Genomic DNA, 21,851 nt, shown 5'->3' with positions numbered 1-21,851 from the left:
TTTTTAAACACTTAATCTAGGAATCTTGTCAGACCAAAAGTCTGTGAAGTGCTTCGATATTATCACTCAGTTTTCCAGTGAAACCAATGTATCATACACTTGTGACAAAAACACCTGTATGTTCAAGTCATTATTGCACATTTATTACATAATATATTCCTCCTAAACATCTCAGAAGTGATGTCGATTTTTATGTCCAGAGGATACTGTTAGTGGCAATGTCACTGATGACAGTGAAGATACTTCCCAATATAGACTATGAGATAGAAAAAGTCTGTAGAGGATAACCATGGAGATGCACTGACAGAGGATAACACCTATGGTGACAATCTAGAGACAAGAAAAGAGAGAAAAAAGAAATAGTAAGTGAAAAAAACCCTCTCACTAAACAAGACAATAAATTTCTATTAGCATGAGGTTTAACTCTAAATGTTTTAATACTGCTGCAGTGAAAAAAGTTTTGAACATGCATTTTAAGTCCAGGAATCAGACTCTCACACCTGGGTGTTTTTAAATCAGTAGATAGCCCTGGGCAAGTCACATAACCCTTCTGGCAGTCTCTGTTCTGGGGAATTTCAGACTTGCAATTCACCACCCATGCAGTTTCACAAGCAGAGGTGATGTTTAGATATTCTATTCTTACAACAAACAGAGCGGGGGGGAAAAAAAAGAAAGTTTGGAATCACTTTACACTAGCACAATCATGGAGCTGAGGATAGTGATTTATCAATCTCACTTAGCCAGATCTCTTTCAGTTCAATTCTCTTCATCTGTAAAAGCTGTGTAAGGATGCATTTATCAAAAGCCTAAAGGTGTAACTTGTTTCTGAAAAATCACAAGTCTTCAGATTATGCACAGGCATAAACTTTAAAATACATGTTTTTCTTAAATAAATATGATATTTATTGATTGTGCATTTTATTGTATTGAGGTGCAATTGAAGAAGCAAAACACAGTTGAATTATCATAGTGTAGGAACTGCAGCTGCACATGATGGTTAAAGTTGCTCAAATGAAAGAGCAATTGTAGCTTTCCTTCAGTAAGTTCAAAATCTTAAAATGTTGCAAAAATACTACTTTACTGCTCCCATCTCTAGAGACTGTCCTGCTGCCCTGAGGATGTTTTCATCAAGCAAAACAAAAAGTCTCTTCATTAGTAACTCTAGAGGAATCAATTTTTTTCTGCCTAGATTTCCTTTTCTTTTTTTTTTGTAAATCAAACACAGAATTTATTATTTATATTTAGTAAAACATTTTTCTTTCCCTTACATATCCTCTACACAAATAAAAGCTAATTTTCTGAATATATTTGCATACAAATGCACAGATGGTTATAAGCATAAAGAAAAGAAGCAAACCCTGTGCTGGAATGAGTAGTCAATCACCTGAGAATTGTGGTGCACCTCATCTGACCATGGCAGGCTCCACACACACACAGAGTTCTCCAGTTCCCAATAAGGAACCGAGAAACTCAGTGAGTCCACTTTTGTTTTTAACTGTTTAGACCTTACAAACCAAACAACTTACTTGGACAGACTTCATGATCTAAAGAAAAAAGTTCAGCTACAGGTTCTCTGACCTATTTAGCCACATAAAGCTTTTAAAGGATGAAGACTAAAAAGCAAACAACAAAAAAACCCCACTGATTTATCTTTCTACTCCCTTTGTTAAAAGAATCCCCAAGCTGTTTTTAATTAAAAGCAAACAAGCAAACAATAAAACAAAACACCCCCTCCACATTTTCCTTTGACTTAACAATCTCCCCCTCTCCCTCCCTTAACCTAGAAATGATTACCCTTAGATGATTTGAGCCCTATATGCCTTTGTAAAATATGACTCACATTAGCATCAATGAGAGCTGTGTGACTAAGACTTTTCAAGTTGCTTTGGGGTCATAGGATTAACAGCCTAAGAGCATGAGTTTGCTAACAAACATTAAACATGAAGAACAACTACTATTCAAATTTCATCTCTTTTATCTTGCCTGTACATACCTTTTCTCTTTGATATTCTCTGAATATTACAGCAATGGTTGCAAGACATGGGTGGCACAGAAACCAGAGAATGCAGGCCTAAAAGAGGAGTCTAAGTTGTAAAATGACTACATGCCAGCTTAGAAGAAAGAGATGACAGTTACAGGAACTACATTTACATTTCTGTCTATTTTATGAACCCATTATTTAATTTTCAATCAACATAACGAAAACCACACAATGAAAGGTGGGATTTCTGTTTTAAAAAGCTCTATACTCCTTGTCAAATTAAAATGCCTACTCAGAGTATGATGACAGGGTGCAATGTAATCAAATCAGACACTAACTTTCTTATGGAGAGAAAGAATTTAGTGCTTCAGTCAACTGCATGCCACAATTATATTTACAGAAGAAGGGATCAGTTTGCTTGATATAACCCATACTTTGGCAAAGGTGATATAGAACTCCCTTTTCAGCGTGCTTCTCTCCACTGTGATAATCTGGTACAGCCCAGCAGCCAGGGACAGAGCGAGGCAGACTCTGAGGCCGATGAGCAGCCCGCTTGCCAAGCCGTGGTGCGAATGGTAGCTGTGGTGATTTGTATCTTCAAACTGTTCCCAAATTAACAAAATGCTCTGAAAAACAACAACAGCAAAGTGCACTTAGAGTAAGCCAGGTTACACTAACTCTCAACAAACCTTCCCATCTCAGATGAAGTTATCTGATAGTGGTCCACTCTACTTTTTAGGGACTGCCATGCTAAGAAAAAAACTCCAACAAACCCTAGTCTGAAATGCTTTTTCCCTGTAACCTGTGACTCCAACTGCAACTGGCAGGAATTGAGTCTCACTTTTCGGATTCTGTAACTTTCAGAAAGCTGGACAAGTTAAAGTTTCCTCTAATTTGGATAGAGGGAATGTAGTGCCTTAGAAAAAAAATCTGAAATAATCACCTGCACCCTCGTCCTACTCTGGAGGAAGACCACTGAAATGATTTCACAGAGCTACAGGGAGGTGTCTCCTTTCACTTGTGATCTACAACCTGTAAAGCTTGTTTCAAAGGCAGGCGACTACGCCTTTTCTTTCAAAATCCTAACAGGATTCACTTTTCTTTTCAAAGATGGGGAAGTAAGAGGGTGGTGCTGCTGCCCCTTTTATACAATAGCCTTAAGGCTCAAGCATTCACCCAGGTTGAACTTGGATCTCCCACAATTCCCTTCTTTGCCTAAAGGATATCCAATTCACATCTCCCACCTCCTTGGAGAGTGCTGCAACTGCCAGGCTATAGGGTGTTCTTGGGTGGGCCACTCTCCACCCCTTCTATTGAAGCTGTGCCATTGTGGAGAAAAGAATTCAACATCAGCTAGGTCAGAAACTGTGAGCGAGCCTGACTCTGCAAGCACCTGGCTCAGAAACCTCCTAGGGTATAGGAAAGGGAGTGTCCCAGGCTCCAAACGCCATTCCAACATCTGGCCAAGCACTCCAGCCAACAGAAAAGTACATAAAAGACAGTAACCCCCTCCCCAATGCCCAGCATTGTATCCGTCTCCTGTAGAATTCAGTTTTCTGGGAGCACTCTGAGAAATTATATTCTCCAAGAAAAAACAGACTAACAAGTGCCTAGTTTCTGAATCTTAGTTGGGAAGAAGGCAGGCACCAACCAATTGCATAAAAAACATGTGTCTTGCTGAAGAACACCTTTTCAAGACTTTGGGAATGTTAACATTATAAATTAGAATACACAAAGTTTAGACTCTCAGAGCATCATGCAGCAGCTGAATGGTATTTTAGAACTTGAATATACACTGGAATACAGCCCACCTACTGCACATATCTAACTTGCACTGAGGCTTCAGGTACCTAATAAAGTAGGTTTTTTGAAGAAAGGTAGGCAAATCTGATTCATGAGTGAAGTAGCTCTGAAGGCTTTCAGAAGCAGACAATGTATGGCTCAATTTAGAAATATAAATTAGTCAGATTCCTTTCTGAATACATTCAAAGGCTTTCTCACTACATAAAGACAAAAAGATTACTACTATTAACTTTAAAAAAAATGCGTAATCCACCTGTGCCTTCCAAAGGTGGGTGGCCTTGAGTCTCCTCAGTTGAGCATTAGAATAATTTTTGCTTAGAATATCCTCAGAGTACTCTCCTGCTTTCCCCCTCCCTTACCTAGGGGGGACATAGCCCTGTCATTTCACAACTTCAGTCACTCCTCATTCATCTGGACGGAAAATGGAATGATGGGAGAGGGACAGATGTAAAGTATGTGTGTCTTCAACATCACTGATTACTAGTACACAATCTGACTGACAGGCTTCAAATGTTCTCACCATAATGCTCAGAAAAAGAGTAATTTCAAGCAAACATCTCCAAATGATCAAGTTAATTGTGTGAGAGTTCTGTCAAGGAGTAAGACTGAACTGCTCCAGAATCCCTGAGATACAGCAGTGTTTGGTAACATTGTGTCTACAGCACTAGTTTCGGCATGAAATTGATGAATTCCTGTCACAGAAGTTATTTCAGTCCAGTTACAACATGCTCAGACAACGAACAAGGGTTCTACCAGTAACAGAATCACTGCAGTCTTGTGAGCATTTTCCCTTTTATTATTTACATGTGGGAACAGCCAAAATATTTAACTTCCCTGGACTGTACATATTCTACTTGAGAAAATAAAAGACCCCCTGAACCTATGTATAGAATCTTCCTGAATCAAGCAAGCGTCTGAAGGGAAGCCATGTGGGCTATGGAGACAGAACTGTAATATTGCTCTAAGAAGAAAGTATCACTGGAATCTACCTTACTTTAAAAACCAGATCTCAAGAAGGCCTAAATTTTTCTTAGTCTACACCAAGAGTAACAGCAAAGAAGGAAGCCACTTTCATGGCAAGATGACAAAGAACTGGAGTAAAGGAATCATGAGAACAAAGCCCAAATCCTCACAGGATAATAGTGTCTGACAGCAGAGTGTGCTCTGGACCAGCCCTTTAAAGAGTGTAAACAACACAACATCAGTTGATCAAAGGCTGTGTATGGTGACAGGAATGTGAGATCAGAGAAGTCCAGTTTCCTTCAGCTTCATTAGATTACTCCATAAGCAGAAGGGAGAGACATTAGAGGCAGAGATGGAACACAGTGTAAACTTGGACAAAATAAATGTATCATTGCCCTTACTATGTGCTGGGGCTGTTCAAACTCACCTGAAAAAAGTAGGATCCCATAAAAGAGAAATGTGTGCTATTTAGTGTTTCTAGGTAAAAATGGATTAGACAATCTGTTCTCAACGAAGAGTTTTCATAGACAAGCATGATGTCAGAGTTAAAATCTCTTTAGTTGTGAAATATTAAAAAAAAATTAAACATTTGAAAAATCAAGGTCAAGGAACAGTAAAGTCCCCTACCTTAACCACAGAAGGGCAAGTATCAGCTCATTTAGCCGCAATCAACCCGTGAAGTAGATATCAGACATCTTTTGTTGGCAACTAGTAGAACTATGTTTGAGCTCTGAGAAGCAATCAGGGGGGACAATTCTAATTGTTATCCAGAAGAAAAACTGTGCTTAGGTTGTAGACAAACGAACTGGATGAGAGAGGAAGCTAAAGAGCTGACTCACACTATGCTATGACCAACATTAAACTCGCGACTGCTTCTTCATAAGAGAATGACCATCTCCTTGTTGAGGTAATACACTGTTTAAAGTGCCTGACTTTACCTGTATATAATCCTGACCTATCCTGGCTCATAGTGGACACCAACCACTGCCCAGTACTGGCCTTCCTCTTCAAATACTAGAGGAATGATGGCCATGGATATCATCCTGATGTTCCAGATTTACAAGCTGAACCTCCATATCCATATGAAGAAGAACCAGACACTCTTCCTTTATATCATGAGGAAACAATTATGGTAGAACTCCTCCTTCCCTTCACGATGCCAACACTGACTTTATGACAAGTCAAGATAGCATATCCATCTCCAGCAAAGACAAGTTCTCATGGGACAGATCACCCCTGAGAGGCAAGGGGAAGGGGGAAGCAAAAGGGAAATTAGGAGCAGCAAGGCAAACTAGCTGTTTCTAACCATATCCAGGACACAGTTATCTGATGTCACACAATGCCAGTACAGCAAAAAATGGTTTAGATCTAAGGTCAGAGATAGATCTCATTCTGAGCACACCTGAGAATCCCTGTGTAGGGTGGTATCTAACAGTAAGACTCTATGCCATCTTGATCAGGTTGAGAGCAATCAGCTATCCTTCCAGAATCATTGCCTCCAGTCTGGTCATCCCTGAAAGGTGAAACTGCTCAGGTCTATGTGATGGGAAGGGCTTGCCATCAGTTAAGTTCTGTACAAGGTTTGTGCCTCAGCAGCAGAAAGTGGAATTTCTTATGAATGCACAGAAGCCCGGGAATCTTTTGTTCTGTGGCTGAAATAAACAACAAGTTAAGGCAAAGAGAGATGCTAAATAATGCTAAAAGACTTGTCCCTCCTTTGAGATGTTACCTCTTTGCAGCTGCAAAGACCACAAGACATTTGCTGACTAGGAGGCTGTGTCCACCCAACACTGAAGGCAACCCATAAACATAGCCCAGGAAATTGCTACTGCTTCTGAAAGAACAAAACGAAAAAAAACCCATAGCATCAGTACAAAGAGGAGAAAAACCCCTTAAAATTTGCTGAGTAATTTGAACTAGTAATAGGCAAACAGATAGCTTGCCAGTCAAAACTGCATTTAAGCTGAAGACTAACATGTTTTCTCAAGCTGTCCACTTTCTTGACTTCCCTGAAGATGAGATGAGGACAGGTATGGGAGAATGTCAATAAAACTAACATAGGGCAATCTCTATCTGCTGCATTAGGTTAATGCACATAGTTTCCAGCAGCCTCCTCGGCAAGTACTTAGAACATCACTGATTATCCAACATCAAGTCTGTCCAATCTCTGGCATAGGAGGAAAGCTGGTTCTCCCATAAGAATCTCTGGGAAAGATCAGAACAGGAAGAAGGTTATTATACATTTTTAGATGTCAAAAGCCATTGATTGTTTACAGCAGGTCAAACATCCATGTCAATCTAGACAGACCAGTGAACAACTGACTAATCCAGCAATGAACTCCTGAACTCACCACCTTTGATAGAGGTGATACAGTCTAAATCTGGTTTCCCTGAGCCCAACAGCTGCACTCCGTAATAAGGAGAACAAATCTGGCAGAAGGTTTATTTTGTATTTACTAAACCATGAGATGGAAAATATCCTCTCCAGAAGAGATACTCTTGGTGTGAGGGAAATTTTGCTGGAGACAACAGACACTGATATGGGGGTGCAAAACCACTTAGGGAGTGACATATTCCAATATTCATATTGTGTTTTTGCAAGACTCCTGCCAAACCTGACATTCCCAATGGTACCAGGAGGAGATGTGGTAGAGCTGTGCCTTACTGGTAATAAGATAGACAACTTTGTGCTAATGCTCCAATGCTACTCCAAGAGCCAAAAGACGTGTAATGGACTAGTCTTGGGGGAAGCAGCTCACATGTATGATGCCTGCCCCACTTTTACCATAAGTAACAACCAAAATAAGATCAAGCTGATTATACTGAGTGGTTTTTCTATGTATAGTAAAAGGAAACAACAATGAAAAACTTTCCAGGCTCAAGTGGCAGAGTACTAACACATCCATACATATGCACAAGTGCAGAGGCACGAAATACTTTAGAAGTCTTCTTTACTACCAGCATGTAAAACTTCTGGTGCTGGATAGGTTCATTCCACCTTACTTTGATACCCATCTTTAAATTTCAACAGTCTCATTGACCTTAACAGCCTTTGGTTTATATTCTTAATTAGCAAGAAATGCCAGCTCCCAGCTATTCTTAATATTCTAGAAGTCCACTTATTAAGTTTAGAAGCAGCACTAATTACAGATACTACCCAAATGGCACAAAAACCTTCTGTAGAATCTCTTCCTCATTACTGTCGCCAGTTTCTCCCTGCTCTTCTTTTTCTCAATGGTTTTCAGATTCTCTTGTCTTTATGATGTGATTAAAAAAAATTTGTTTACAAAAGGCACCACCAGGGTTGAATGATTTCCATTACAATTTACTTTTAAGTTACTGGTTTACTTAACTTTCTAATTTATACTAATGGAAAATATTTGAATGAAATTATATGTCAGACCATTTGTATATTTGCAAGACCAATCCTGCACATGAACATTTCAAGAATTCCCTTCCTTATATTGATTGAAAGGACCATAAGACATTCTATTTGAGTGCTTCCAAAAGGAGGGCACTGATGATTTCCTTTTTTTCATGACAAAAACTTGATCACAGCAGCTTGTCTTTCCTCCCATGCTTTTGGCTGTTAACCTGAATAACATAGTTCACAATGCCTCAGTTGTACTGATTACAACTATTTAGAGGACCACATTACAAATCAGATCAATAAAGTGATTGTGCAAAAAAAAAAAATTTTTTTAACTTTTTCAGTCTAGGTTGTTCCACTAATGTGGTTCACTGTATAATGCTACAAAAAGTTGGCACAATCAGGAGTTTGGAAAACTGTGGGAACTTCTTAAGTGGTTTTACTGCTAGACAAAAACATACTGTAGAGCTACATCTTAAATTGTGAAAGTAAAGAGAAGCTGGTGTTACCTATTAGACATACTGGGTGCACATTATGCTGTGGGCTTTTTTCCAGTCTTGATACTCCCTCCTTCATAAAATTAAAATATTGAAATTATTTGGTTCACAGTTCTGTCATACTTAATAGCAGCTGTATACTTCAGTGTAAGAATGAATATGAAATACAAACCTGTGTAACAACAACTACTACAGCAATGCCGGTAGATGCTGGACTGGAATCCCACTGAAGAGGTCTGCCATGAGATTTCTTCATTCTGCCTATTGTCCAACCCATGCACAGACTCAACAATAAATACAGCATTTGTATCTGTGAGATTATGTCACACACTATTGAAAACAAAAGAAAAATGAATAAAATTACAACAAAAATAAAGTTTTGTTTTTTTTCCTATATCACAGAGAAATGTTCTCTATACCTGCAAATGAAGGATGGATGCATATGCCTCTGTATCACCTTTTAATTTTGATGAGTTAGATTAATGAGGTTGCTTTGCCACAAAATGTGGCTATTTTGTCGAGTTTTCAGTGACCAAACAGATCACTATCAGCTTTCCTGCATTTATGCTGCAGTTCTGCAAGAACATGGGCACAGTGCCACATCTTCCCAAATCCCATTCTTTTGTCAGAGTAGTCTGGGCTCAGGAGTCCATCTGCATAAATAGACTTATAAATGCTAAAGAACTAAAATCATATGTATGTTAATCATAGAGCAAATATGCAATGTGATGAAATGAACTCCTTTCTTCGCTCTGAAGAACTTTTGTTCAAAAATCAGATAGTTACATTGTACTTTGAATTAATTGCACCTTGTCTTGAGGATGTAGTAGCTTCCAGAAAAAAGCACTAATATATAGGACAAATTCCACTCTGAGATACTTGAAGGGGAAAATATAATGAATAACTCTAACACAAACTTCATTTAGATCAACAACTTGTCTGTATTTCATTTTATTAAATGCAAAGTACCTTTGCCTCATTTTGCTATGTCCATTTTTACTTCTGTTTGGGAACAATAAATACATACTCCATAAAGTTATATTCTTAATCAGTGTCTTAAACTTGTGTTTGAAGTTGCATCAGAATAAAGAAAACTTTAAGCTAGATTATATTAAAGTCTATTTGTAGCCTTGCTGTAGCATTACTGACAGTAGAAAAACCTGTAGATTTCTTTCTTAGTGATTGTTAGCTTTAGATCTGGTATGCTTTCGACTTAATGAACTATTTTAAAGTTGGTGTTGGGATCTGACTCATTGTACTGGCGTAGCAGAGATGTAAAAAGAAAATTGATTCTTACACTACGTAAATTGCAAATTTGGTTCAGAAACTAGAGATTGGGTACTACACACAGCAATGCTTTCTTTTTCACTTCATTAATATTGTAGTTCAATTAAATTTGTTCCTTATTTGTAATTTTCACTTACACTATCAGGTACAAGAGTAATATTCCTGACACAAAAAAGGAAAGCTCTACTTTTATACAACTGAACTGTATTAAAAAAGGTAAATATCACATTTACTAAAAAGACTGGCACAGAAAATGTTGCCACTGTACAGAAATTACTATGGATACAAGGGAAGTAAGTCAAAAGAAGATCATCTACAATATTTCCCCGACACTCAGCAACACTAGCAAAATAAGGGTATAAAACAGACTTCAAAATGTAATTCCTGGGATATGCTTGTTATTCTCAGAGTTTACATGTTTAAATGTTTCTTAATGCATTAAGACACCTTTGCTGTTTAAGGTCCAACAAAAACTTTTAGTAAATACAAACTTCATAATTCTTTAATAAAATCAACCAGCACTGATTTTGGGCAAAAAAATGATGATGGGATTATTTTCCAGTTCTACCTTATCGAGAGACAGTACACACTAGAAAAAGAATTGTCACACGAACCAAAGGCATGCCAAACCAGTGTCACAAATCCGAACTAGAAAAATGACTGAATAACTCTGTGTTCCAGGGAGCATTTTCTTTTCTGTCATTCCTTAAGAAAACCTGCCCCATAAGGTATAGCCAGACATCATCTCTCAATCATATCATGATATAGCTACTGCTCTGCTTCAGTGTGGTAACAATTCAAGTGGATTCCCACATAAATTCGTGTTAGACAAAAATCCACAACAAGTTTTAATCTTTGACATTCCATACACTTTGCTAGAAAGGGACAAAGGTGAGAAAAATTTTAAAGAGTACAATGATCCCACACTATTCAGGGTCAGTGTAAAGTCACATTACTGAGCTGATACCATAATAGTCTGATTTCATCACAATTAATCTTTTCTGATTGTTCAACAGAACACAGTAGTTGACTTTTCACATTTTATTCTTACCAAAAATAAAAAGAACACCATTTGCAATGCTTCCGAGTGTCAGTATTATTTGTGTGATTTATGTGATTAGGTTAGGTGGTTAATTAGACTGAGGATCAGCTCTTTATACATAGTAAAGACTAAATCATACTTGGAAAAGAATAATTGCTTGAGATAGTATCTGAGCAGGTTTTTAGAAAGATATTCTGGCCACACTGCAATTAATAGAAATTTTAACATTTATTTTTGACTCAGATTTCTGTTGTCATATAGTAAAAATGGTATCATCTTTCCGTTTCAAACCATACTACTTGCCATCAGCCATTCTTTAGAATTGTAATTGCCACTGAAGCTTTCCACATCTACCACTTCAGCTCTTTTACTGTTTTGGAAACCACCAACTTCAGAGACAGTAAGAAAGGGAAAACTTTCATGGTTGAATTTAAGAAATTCAGCTACTGATTAAAGAAAAATTCATTATAATGTTTGCTTATTTGAATAAAAGTGTGCTTTTTAACTACAACACATACACAAAAAAATCTAACATGAAGCTATTCTCTCTGAAGTTCTGGATAGTTAACACTGGGGCAGAGTTATGACTACCTCCATATTCTCCATTTTATTTCATGAGATGAGAAGGAATGTTTAATAACACAGTTGCTGGAGTGGCTGCAAGGAGCTGCCAGCTCAAATGGTTAAAACAAGAAGGAGGCAATTATTGTGGTGCCAGGTGCCATCAAGAGGCTGATAATTCCAACTGCAGCCTTCTAAATGAACTCTACAAAGGGAAATCTTTCTCTGTATAGGCTGTTACTCCCCAACACTATCACACTACTGCAGTCCTACTTTCTTGGGGTGCTTCAAGCCAGTCAAAAGGAAATGTATTTACTTGGAATGAACCCCCAACTCTTCAAATGTGAACTGCAGGAAAAAAAAACCCAAACTACCCAACAACAATAGAGAATGAAAAATAGAACAAGATGAAGTGCATTTTGGAAAGGTATGCTACAGGAATTTACTTCCAGTGAGAACTTAGAATATCTATACAGAGTGGAGAAAAATGCTGTTAGCATCAAGCCTTCATACAAGCATTTTTGCATTATGCTAACTAAAAAATTAGTGCTGTAAAATCTTATCCATTTAATAATTGTTAAATTTGTTAGTGAAATGACAAATCCTATAAAATATGATTAAATTTCCCAAAAAGCTTGGCTTTCTAGGTCTAAGTCCACAAAACTCTTCCATCTATTGAAAGACCTGCTTAAGTGATAGTCATGTCCTTAAGTGCTTGTAGCAAGGAATCTTGAGACAAAAAAATGCTTTGAAAAATCCTAAACAGTATCCCAGATATATAACCTCAAATACAGTTAGTGTAAACACATGAAACAATTTTTTTTTTTCCTGGAGGGCAATTTTTAGCGTTTTATATTAAAAATCTAATTATGTGATCCAAGATCATAGTATAGTCCAGCAACAGCATTTGCTAATATATTATACAGATTCATGGGTCGGAATATGTAGGAAAACTGGAGACAGGCCTTACATTCTGCCAGACTTCCCATAAAAGGAGCTCCTATCCCATCTCTAGAATAGCTGAAAAAGAAGAAAAAGATTGTGTTTTTTAGTGGGTTTGTCTTACACGGGCATTCTCTCTCACAAGTACATTTAGGCAATGATGCAGCTCAAAAGTCAGTCCTATATTTTGTCATAATCCCTCCCACACAAATCACTACTGATCTTTTTATAACACATTGTCCTTCAAGTCTAAAGACTGAAGCAGAAAAGGAGCAAAAATACCTTGAGAAATGCAGGTAGTTGGCAACAGCTGAACCAGCCTGCAACAGTAATGAAATTGTCAACACCTTTAATACACCATGCATAGGTCCATGCTTCCTAATTGTTTGCCACAGAGATTGTGCATATATGCAAGCAGTTATGAAGTATGCTAGGACAAGCAGGAAAAAGAATTCATGTAGTCCTGTGGGGGGGAAAAAAGGAATAGTTTAGTTTTAAAAAGAAACATTGCTAGCTGCAAATAACTTAAAAAACAAAAACAAAAACCACACCAAAAAACCCCAACCAAACAAAAAAAAAAAAAAACCAGAGGGTTTTTTTTAACAGAATCATTGGGAAATATTTAGCAACTGTTACCCAAAAGTAGTAGTGCACAAAAAATGTCTAAATCCTGGCCAATTTTAGCCAAGAAAACCAGAATTTTATCAGACAACTGATTACAATTTGATTTGGCAAAGTGTTTTTAGTCAACAATACCTTTTCTAAGCAGAGAGGTTTGCAGCAATTACTAGATTAATATAAAGTGACACACAGTTTCTTGATACACACAAAACAATTGCAGCTCATTTGATCAGTTAGAAACATATTTGTTAAAGGGATTCATTTTTAGCTCTTTTTGCTTATTTCATTCTGTAAAGGCACAATCCAAGGTGAGAAAAACCCCAGACAGACTTCTATTTAATCTTTTTAACCACTGGGTGTCACCCTTCCTCTGCATAAAGCAGCTCAAGAAGCACAGATGATCGTCTGAAAACTTTAGTAGATAAAGAAAAGTTGTGCAGAAAACAGTAATTAGTCCTTAGCATGCATTTTTTGGTGCTTTTCTAAATAAATATACCCCAGATTTATTTATTTTTTTATTATTGTATCTATGACTATGATTATTTATAAAACAGAAGTTTTCGAATTTTTAGTCTGGTGGTAGTCTGGTAAAATGCTCCCCTTAAGACCTGGATCCTAGAAATCTTTTCTACTGTCCCTATGCTTTCAACCCATCAGGAGCTCCCAAAGGGTCAAAGCCAATGAGATGTAAGCAAAAAAAGGTAAACATTTCTCACAGAAAACTTGTTTTCTTTCCCTAACCTTCCTTGAAATTTAGTGGCACCTATAGAATCAGATTCAGAAAAAACCCCAAAAAAACCAAAAAACTTTTTCTCCAGCAGTAAAATATCTCTGCCAAAAGCTTCCAGCCAGCTCCACCCAGAGACTGGGAAGAGCAAGTATACACACTTCAATATCTGAGCTGAAAAATATTAGAACTGGATGAGTTCTGAATAGTAGCTAACATTATAGCTTCTGTGACTGAAATTAAGCATTTTGGGCATACACACAAGAAAATGGGAGAAAAAGATTGTAAGGTAATTAAGAGTCTTAAAAATTTCAGGCCACTTTTCTTCTCCTGCGCACCAAGACATAAGCATGATTTATCAATGACAAAAGCATGTGGTTTAGATAAAATCTTTCTTTCTGCTTCAAAAGATACCCACTGAAATTGGCAAGGACTTTGTAGGTAAAAGTTATTTCTCACCATTGTGAGAATCCTTGGAAAACTCTCTAGAAAAATCAACTAGCTTTTAACAAACACTAAGCATTTATGACAGCTCCTTCCAATCATCGATAGAGTGTAGATTATTGGTTTGAGACCAAAAGGGGTTAAGAGAAAGCTGCACTGAAAACCAACTATAAAAATTACAATTTTCAATCTGTCTCTTAAGTTTCCTGACTTTCAAGAAACCTAGCTGACAGACAAAGTAAAACATTATTTGAAATATCTTACTTCAAAGCTCTTCAAAATGCTACTTGTTCAGCTGCCTTTAGAAATCCTAGATTCCAATTCTCTCAATTATCCTCATTTTCCTTATTATTCATTTAATTTTTGAGACATCCCATGCCAGGCCACAGCCTAAAGTAACTCAAGGGAAGGAAGACCTAACTAAAACCTTCTGCAACTATGCAATTTTTAGTTGCCTGCATGAAATAAGCAAGAAATAAAGCTGGACCTTCTCTCTGATACCCTCTCAGAATTCTAAGTTTCTATGGAAAAATGGCAAAGATTATTTCCCAGACATGCATTAAAAATTAAATTTAAAAAGAGAGAGAATGAGAGAGAGATGAAATGCTCCTCAGCGCTTTGAAAGTAGACCAGTGCATGTAGCTTCAGGATTCATGGCAACAATGGAGCTTTTAATTCTGAATCAACAAAGATGTTCCTCTGAACTCTGAAAGGCATAGCATGTACAGGTCACCTTGCTTCCTACTTGTTAGACCTAGATACATACATCCAGCACATTTACACACCTCCTTACTCAGCATGTATTAAATTAACCTAGAATTCTCTTCTGAAGACTAGCAAGTTTGTAGAATTTAAGAAGTTAAAGAGAGAGATTAAGTCTGATTATGAGCCTTGAAATCCAGATTATTAATGTGCTAGTTTCTTGCAGATTCTGCTAATTATGCCAGTAAATATTTTCTTCCTTTTAAAAACTGAGCTGCCTTTGTTCTCACTATATTCTTTTGAGACCACGAGTGACACTAGGGCATTTGATTCCAAGCACAGTAATTAGGTTCATCCTTGGTATAGTCAGGTTCACTCTGTATAGGAAGGCAGACTAAGCCTACAGGGCCCTTCCCTCACAACAGACCCAGGTGAGTGACAGGTTGATGAAGCCTCCCAGAGCAGTGATGCTACTCACTGCAACCAGGAGTACATTAGGCTGGATTGTCCAAAGCATAAAATTTTATGTAGGTGTTTCTTTAGCTGCCATCTTGAGTTTTTCTTCGTCTGTTTAAAGATTTAAAATTACATTTCTTAATGATATCTAAATCAGGCCTGACAAACCTAACCTACAGCCTGTGACTAAGACACTTATAAAGATCTAAACACTAAACTGAAATTGTACTGGCAAAATGTTTTATTGTGCATGTACTCTTGTTGCACAGAATCAAGTTGCACACAGCTAAGGAATTTCACTAATTAATTAAAATCAGGTATTAAGCTCACATTCAAGTGGAAGATTACAATTTTAACGTGTTCAAAAATACCTATCAGCAAAGATTTTAACATTGACTTTCCTTGTGCATCTACACTTCCAGTAAGGAAAGTTTTGTAAAGTCAGTCTAGAAAAAGGAAAGACTTTTCTGTGATGACAGAAAACGAACTCAAATTTACTCTTTGTAGGAAAACAGAATATGAAACATAAGAAGTTCTGCTATCCATTCCCCACACTTCTCCAAGCACAGTAAGTACTGATTTGAGTAATCAGATCCTTAACTTACAAATCTAAATTTAAGAAAAAAAATCTTACCAGATTCCCCTGCGCTAAAGTGATCTAATGGATTCCCTTCTGCATCTGGGTTTAGTAAGACCATTTCAAACTGAATATCCTCGGATTCAGAATAATTCTCCTCGCAGGTAAACTTGTCTACATAAAACACATACCATGTTTCCGGATAAGGAATCTGGGACACTGTCAGATTTTGCTCTGTGTGGTTCACAGTCACTTTGGAAAAAAAGAAAAACCACAAAAATAGGAGTAAATACTTGATTAGTTTGGTTTTAGAAAACACATATTTGAATGAAGATAAAACTTAAATCCACAGCATCACATACCCAGTAGAAAACAGACTGAGTTTTGAAAACTATCCATAACACCAGAGACCAGACATCCAACTTCAGCTTTGGTTTCAGGTAGGTGTGGGCAACGGCTGGTGAGGACACTGCATCCCACCTTTCAGCTCTGCTGGGAGGGCTCCCTCCTTTAGAAGCCAGGAAGCACAAACTATCTCCTTTGCTTAGCACATTTCCATCCTCTGGTTCTGTATTGACAGGATTAGCTATTCTACACTACCCACCAGATACTGCTGCAGCATGAAAAATACCTTTGTGAAATTTATTTGACTCTGTTTTCAAAGAGAATTAGAGCACCAAATAGGAACAGCTGCATGTGAGCTCAGTAAACAACACCATACATGTTTTAAAGGTTCAAATCAGTATTAATTCACAGGATCTTCCCCAAACTGTAACATACTGGATTTCAATTGACAGTTAACAGCTGAAACCACCATGCAATCAAACTGTGTATTTCAAACCAGATTACATTTAAAAACAACTATGTAAGACATCCATGTTTCATCTGCTTGTTATCTTAACATTATTTTTGCCTAAAAAACCTCAGTTAACCAAGCACAGTCTCTTCAAAACAAACTCTTAATGCAAGTGAAACCTGTGGCTCTCTATGCTTGGCTGAAACTGCAAGAAATGCAAGCACTGTCACTGTCATTTACTGAACTTGAGTGCTAATCAGCTCTATCATTTTTTTGCAGGTGAAATAATAACAGAATAATTCACCTTAATAGGTAAAGATGACAATGGTTAAGGATAAATAAAAATTTCATTAAAAATCCCACAAAACACTTTTTTGTGAAAGGTCTTTCTTAATAAAAGAGCTGCAAACATAAACTCATTTTCCCTAAATATTTTGTAGGCAAAATTTAGAGCAAATTTCCAACTTGAAGCCTACCTGTGAAAAACTTCTATGTAATGCCAATAAACGTGTTTCAACTGCAAGAAGTTATTTTCTGTTCTCTCAAGGTATGCACTGAACAACATTGGAATCCAGGAATAATTGTATTGTATGTGTCCTTGCAGCAATTGTCATAAGGTACAGATTTGGATGACACAGAAACCAGTACTTCATATGGTGCTTTAGTCCAAATGAAAAGCAAACAGCTGACAGGAGTGGCTTTACTCCTCATGTCACCTCTCAGCTGGGTTCTGACACTGTTACTTGCACCAATAGCAGGATTCCAGAGTGTGTTTAGTTAGTTTCCCTCAAATCTGTAAGCTGACTCAGAGGTAGAAAAGCAACCAATTTTGCCCAAGATCAGCTAAGAGATCCAACTCACCCTGTGGTCATACAACTCCTAATGGAGCAGAAAACAGTGACTACACTGCTGGGACAGTCAGGAACGACAGACCAACTGCCAGTTATTCCAGCAGCACTTCTGTGCAGCTCTGATGAAGTGTAAGGAAACTGCATCCCAAGAAGTGACATCTTTGTAAGGTTTCATTATGATAAATGTTACAGGAGAGCAATCTGTTACTCTTGGGATTCTGACTGCATAAAGGAAATTTATTTAAAACAGAAGCTGTAGTCACTTAGAACATATTTGAATGAAGCTTCTAATACTAATTTGATTTATTATAGGAAAATTTATGCTTTAAGTACCATTACAATCAACAAATGGAGCAAAAATTATTTCAGTCTGTCTTCTAGTTATGTAACTCAATGCTTCTTTCACATTTTGATGGGTACTCAGGTTTTTTTTATCCTGATTAGCTCATCTTTGATACTGTATTAAAAATTTTCTAGCATGTTTTGTACATCAAAGCATGACAGATCTGTGCTATTATGGAAATATAATTTTATTTTTGTTTTCTCCATTTTGAAAAATGCCATTTCCATGGAACCTCCTGACAAGTGAGAAATGCTCCTTTTCTAAACAAGAGACAAACAATCTACATATTATATACTAGTATAACTCTTAGCTGAAATATTAAAAACAGTTGAATGCAAGATTCAGCGACAAATATCAAGCTATAAAAGTAAAGGGTGAAATAGCATTAAGTTATAGCAGACTAAGTTATAAAGTAAGGCAGCATGATGCAGATCCATTTTTGCAGAGAAGAAAGACTTATTATGAGGTAGTGAAAGAGAAGGTTTCAGGTACAAAACTACCCTTTTACTTTGTACTTGGGCTACACACTCCCACCTTAGAAGCATTTGCTTCAGAACTTTAGAGGCAACTGCAGAGGGTTCCATCACTTTGCCTCTAATTTGTTTTTCATTCCACTGCATTGAAAGTCACAACTCGAATCACAACCCAAACAAGTCAAACATTTGACTGTCCCAAACATTCAGATTCTTTAGTTCTTCATTTTCTTAGTACAATGGTATTCTTTGTAAATTCTCTCACATATCCAAGATGATCTATTTTACGGAAAATGTGAGATTTAAAAAAACCCCAAAAATCTACAAAGAAAGACATTTACTCCATATGGAGCTAAAAAAAAAAATAAATCTCTGTACTGAATGACTAAATGAAAACTTCAGCCAAGCATGTACTCTGAGTTGTGAACATGTGAAAGATTGAACTGGAACTGATCATAAAGTTTGGCTGTTTCCACTAGAGCCATTGTTTGTCATGGATTTCATTTTCCAGCCACCCATTAAATCTTAACTTGCAAACAAAGTCTTCTGAAGTGATACAAAGAAATAAATTTTATTTCCTTGTAGTATTTTTAATTGCAGAAGGCCAAAGTTCTAGCTGATGCGAAGCCCAAATTCACTGAAATGAATATTCTAAACACACAGACAACAGAGTTCTCAATACACTAGTAACTCTGTAAGGAGAAAAAAAGCAGTAACTCACTTGTCAGCTGAGCTTTAGAGAACTTCTCTGTACAGCTGTGTTCTTGGACACTGTTCTCCAGCTTCTGCCATTCCTGTGCTTGAAAGAGATGAAGTCTAGCTGCTTTTGCCACAGCTACTGCTATATTCTTGATTCTGACACACAGAACAGCACGGTCACCTTGATATTTGAAAAATAAAATCAACTATTCTGTCTTGATGTCAGTTACAAGCAAAAATTTTTTTAAATAAGTAGCTGCAATGCAGCTTTACATTATCCTTAATTTTTTACCACTACTTCCAAGTAAAAGTATTGATGGTCTTTCAGAAACAATTTCTATGTCTCCCATTAAGAAACCAGTGAATGCACAATCCTCTATGACAGTACTTAAACAAACCTTCACCACAGCCCAAGTGTCATTAACCTTCTCTACTACAGCCTTCCCTCCTCCCTCTTTTTTAAAACAGACTTCTAGATAATGTTTTTCCTCCCCCCACCCCCAAATTTTATTGTTCTCAAGTCAAAGACAGTGCCTCAATAACTCGTTCAAAGTCTAGTATTTTATGACCTCTGTGGCATGACTATGGCCATCATAGGATAGCTCTTAAGCCTAACACCAGAAGAACTTATGTGAATGGACTTTCACGTTAGGGATGGATGAGAGCTAAAATACTTAGTTATAGATGACAGATGTCAAATTGATACAAAGAAAAATAAACTTCAAAACTGTTCTCTAATGTGTCAGTCTGCCTATAGAATCATAGAATGGTAGAATGGCCTGGGTTGGAAGGGACTTGAAAGACCACTTAGTTTCCAACCCCCCTGCTGTGGGCAAGGACATTTTCCACTAGACCAGGTTGCTCAAAGCTCCATCCAGCCTGTCCTGGGGCATCCACAACATCTCTAGGCAACTTGTTTCAGTGCCTCACCACCCTCACCATAAATATTTTTTTCTTAATATCTAATCTAAATCTACTTTCTTTCAGACTGAAACCATTCCCCCCCTGCCCCTTGTCCTGATACTATAGGCTGCATCTTGACACAAATATTTTAGTCATTTTAGAACTAGCTCGTTTGACAAAATTTATCTTGCTGGAGTAATTCCACAATCCTCAAAACTGTTTTCATGATTTCTTTCATACATTGCCATAGACTTCTTTAACCTAGGCAGAATTTAGTGGAGAAGAAAAATCAGTAAAATGTGATATGAACTACAGTTTAGGCAAGATTTTTAAATATTAACAGAAGGCTCTAAAGAAAGTATCACTAAGATCCAAAATAGTTGTTGGTATTCATGTAGAGAAGCATTTCTATGCAAAATACGCGGCATCACTTTAGAGAATTATATCTGAACACCCTCACCACTCATCTTGAATTTTTACAGTCTTTTCTCAGATTTAAACAGTGCACTTTTCCCCTTCAGATCTATTTAGAGCACTTCTACAATTAACTTCTAGGACAGTGATAATTAGCTGCTTTCAAGTCACTTCATAAGCTAACTCCACCGAATCTATAATTTCTTATCCAGTACTGGAAGGTCATGCTCCAACTCTAGTTTGCTTTTGTCATGTTTTCCTGCATCCCGTTAGATTTTAAAGCACTCCACAGAACTGTTCTGTCATGAAACTCAATAGGAAAGAAAAACAGTCTAAGCTACTGAAATGCTGAGCACATAGAAAAAGCAGGCTGAGCAGCACAGCCTTGCTGGACATGGCACTTGTCATGGTTACACACAGTTTTTTCTGCAAAGTCAAACCTCCCTAGCAAGCACAAGGGACCACTGCTCGGGCTCTCTTCCAGCAGGACAATAGTCAGGAATTATTACTAAGTAATCACTGACTAACAGTCAAAAATCATTACTGAAAAGGAGTTTTTAACACAGTAAAGAAAATCCATTGGGAATAACCAGGTGAGAATTTTACACCCTGATGCGCGTTGTCACCGAAGACCACACAGAGACGGTAAGCACCGCTGCCATTTGGTGGAGTTCCAAGAGGGAAGGAGCGATGCGTGTCGCAGTGAGAACGCCTCTGCTCGCCAGGACACTCGGCCGGGAGTGTCCGCACGGGCTGCGGGGCACCCAGGGGCCACAGCGCTGCTCCCCCTGCGCCCCACGGCACTGCTCCCCCTGCGCTGCTCCCGCCCCATCGAGCCCTGCTGCTGGCCGGGATCGCCGGCCCCGCTCCGGCGCTGCCCGGACAGTGTATCGAACCTGTTGCACGCCCCGGCGGAGGAGGAGAGAGAAGGAGGAAAAGCGGGAAGGAGACTGCAAGGGAGAGAAGTAGGGAAGGACGGAGATCTGCAGGGCTGACCGCGCTGCCCCCCAACCCCGGCCCCTCCAGCCGCCACCGGTTCCCCCGCGCTCCAGCGGCTCCTCACAGCCGCGCCCTTCCCCACCGGGCCCGTTCCAGGACGGTACAGCCGCTCCCCCGCGCTCCTGCCCTCGGGGCACCCACCGTAGAACTGGAAGCGCGCCACGGGCCGCCACGGCTCCCGGCGGGCGGCGGCGCTGGCGAAGCCGCCCCTAAGCGTCTTGCCCGCGGCGAGGCCCCAGCAGCAGCAGGCGGCGGCGCTGAGCAGCCACAGCAGCCGCCACCGCATCGCCGGGACCCGCCGGACACCGGGATCCTCCCGGGCTGCCCCGCCGGGTCACGTGACGCCCCCCGCCGCGTTAGGCGCGAGCGGGAGGGCGGGAGCGGCGAGAGAGCCAATGAG

General features: G+C 38.5%; 1 protein-coding gene across 1 annotated transcript; it reads right to left on the bottom strand.

The window, feature by feature from the left end:
- Positions 1-121: 121 nt before the first annotated feature.
- On the bottom strand, positions 122-21,775 carry GPR180 (G protein-coupled receptor 180). Its single transcript, XM_033051115.2, has 9 exons — positions 21,593-21,775; positions 19,158-19,316; positions 16,031-16,225; positions 12,729-12,909; positions 12,475-12,524; positions 8,787-8,944; positions 2,416-2,607; positions 1,994-2,071; positions 122-330 (listed from the first exon to the last, which is right to left on the bottom strand). Exons 1-9 carry the CDS (start codon positions 21,735-21,737, stop codon positions 172-174), a joined length of 1,317 nt encoding a protein of 438 aa, XP_032907006.1. The 5' UTR covers positions 21,738-21,775; the 3' UTR covers positions 122-171.
- Positions 21,776-21,851: the final 76 nt, after the last annotated feature.

Source organism: Catharus ustulatus, chromosome 2, assembly GCF_009819885.2.
Source record: "Catharus ustulatus isolate bCatUst1 chromosome 2, bCatUst1.pri.v2, whole genome shotgun sequence".
NCBI lineage: Eukaryota > Metazoa > Chordata > Aves > Passeriformes > Turdidae > Catharus > Catharus ustulatus.
This window is presented reverse-complemented; position numbering and strand designations above follow the sequence as displayed.

What these genes read in the sequence shown, in the direction of transcription:
- GPR180 (XM_033051115.2), bottom strand. Translation starts at nt 21,737, where the DNA reads ATGCGGTGGCGGCTGCTGTGGCTGCTCAGCGCCGCCGCCTGCTGCTGC. An exon ending in TATGGGAAGTCTGGCAGAAT is followed by an intron (nt 8,945 to 12,474) that starts GTAAGGCCTGTC and finishes TGTTTTCAATAG; the next exon opens with TGTGTGACATAATCTCACAG. An exon ending in TCTATATCACCTTTGCCAAA is followed by an intron (nt 2,072 to 2,415) that starts GTATGGGTTATA and finishes CTCCTCTTTTAG; the next exon opens with GCCTGCATTCTCTGGTTTCT.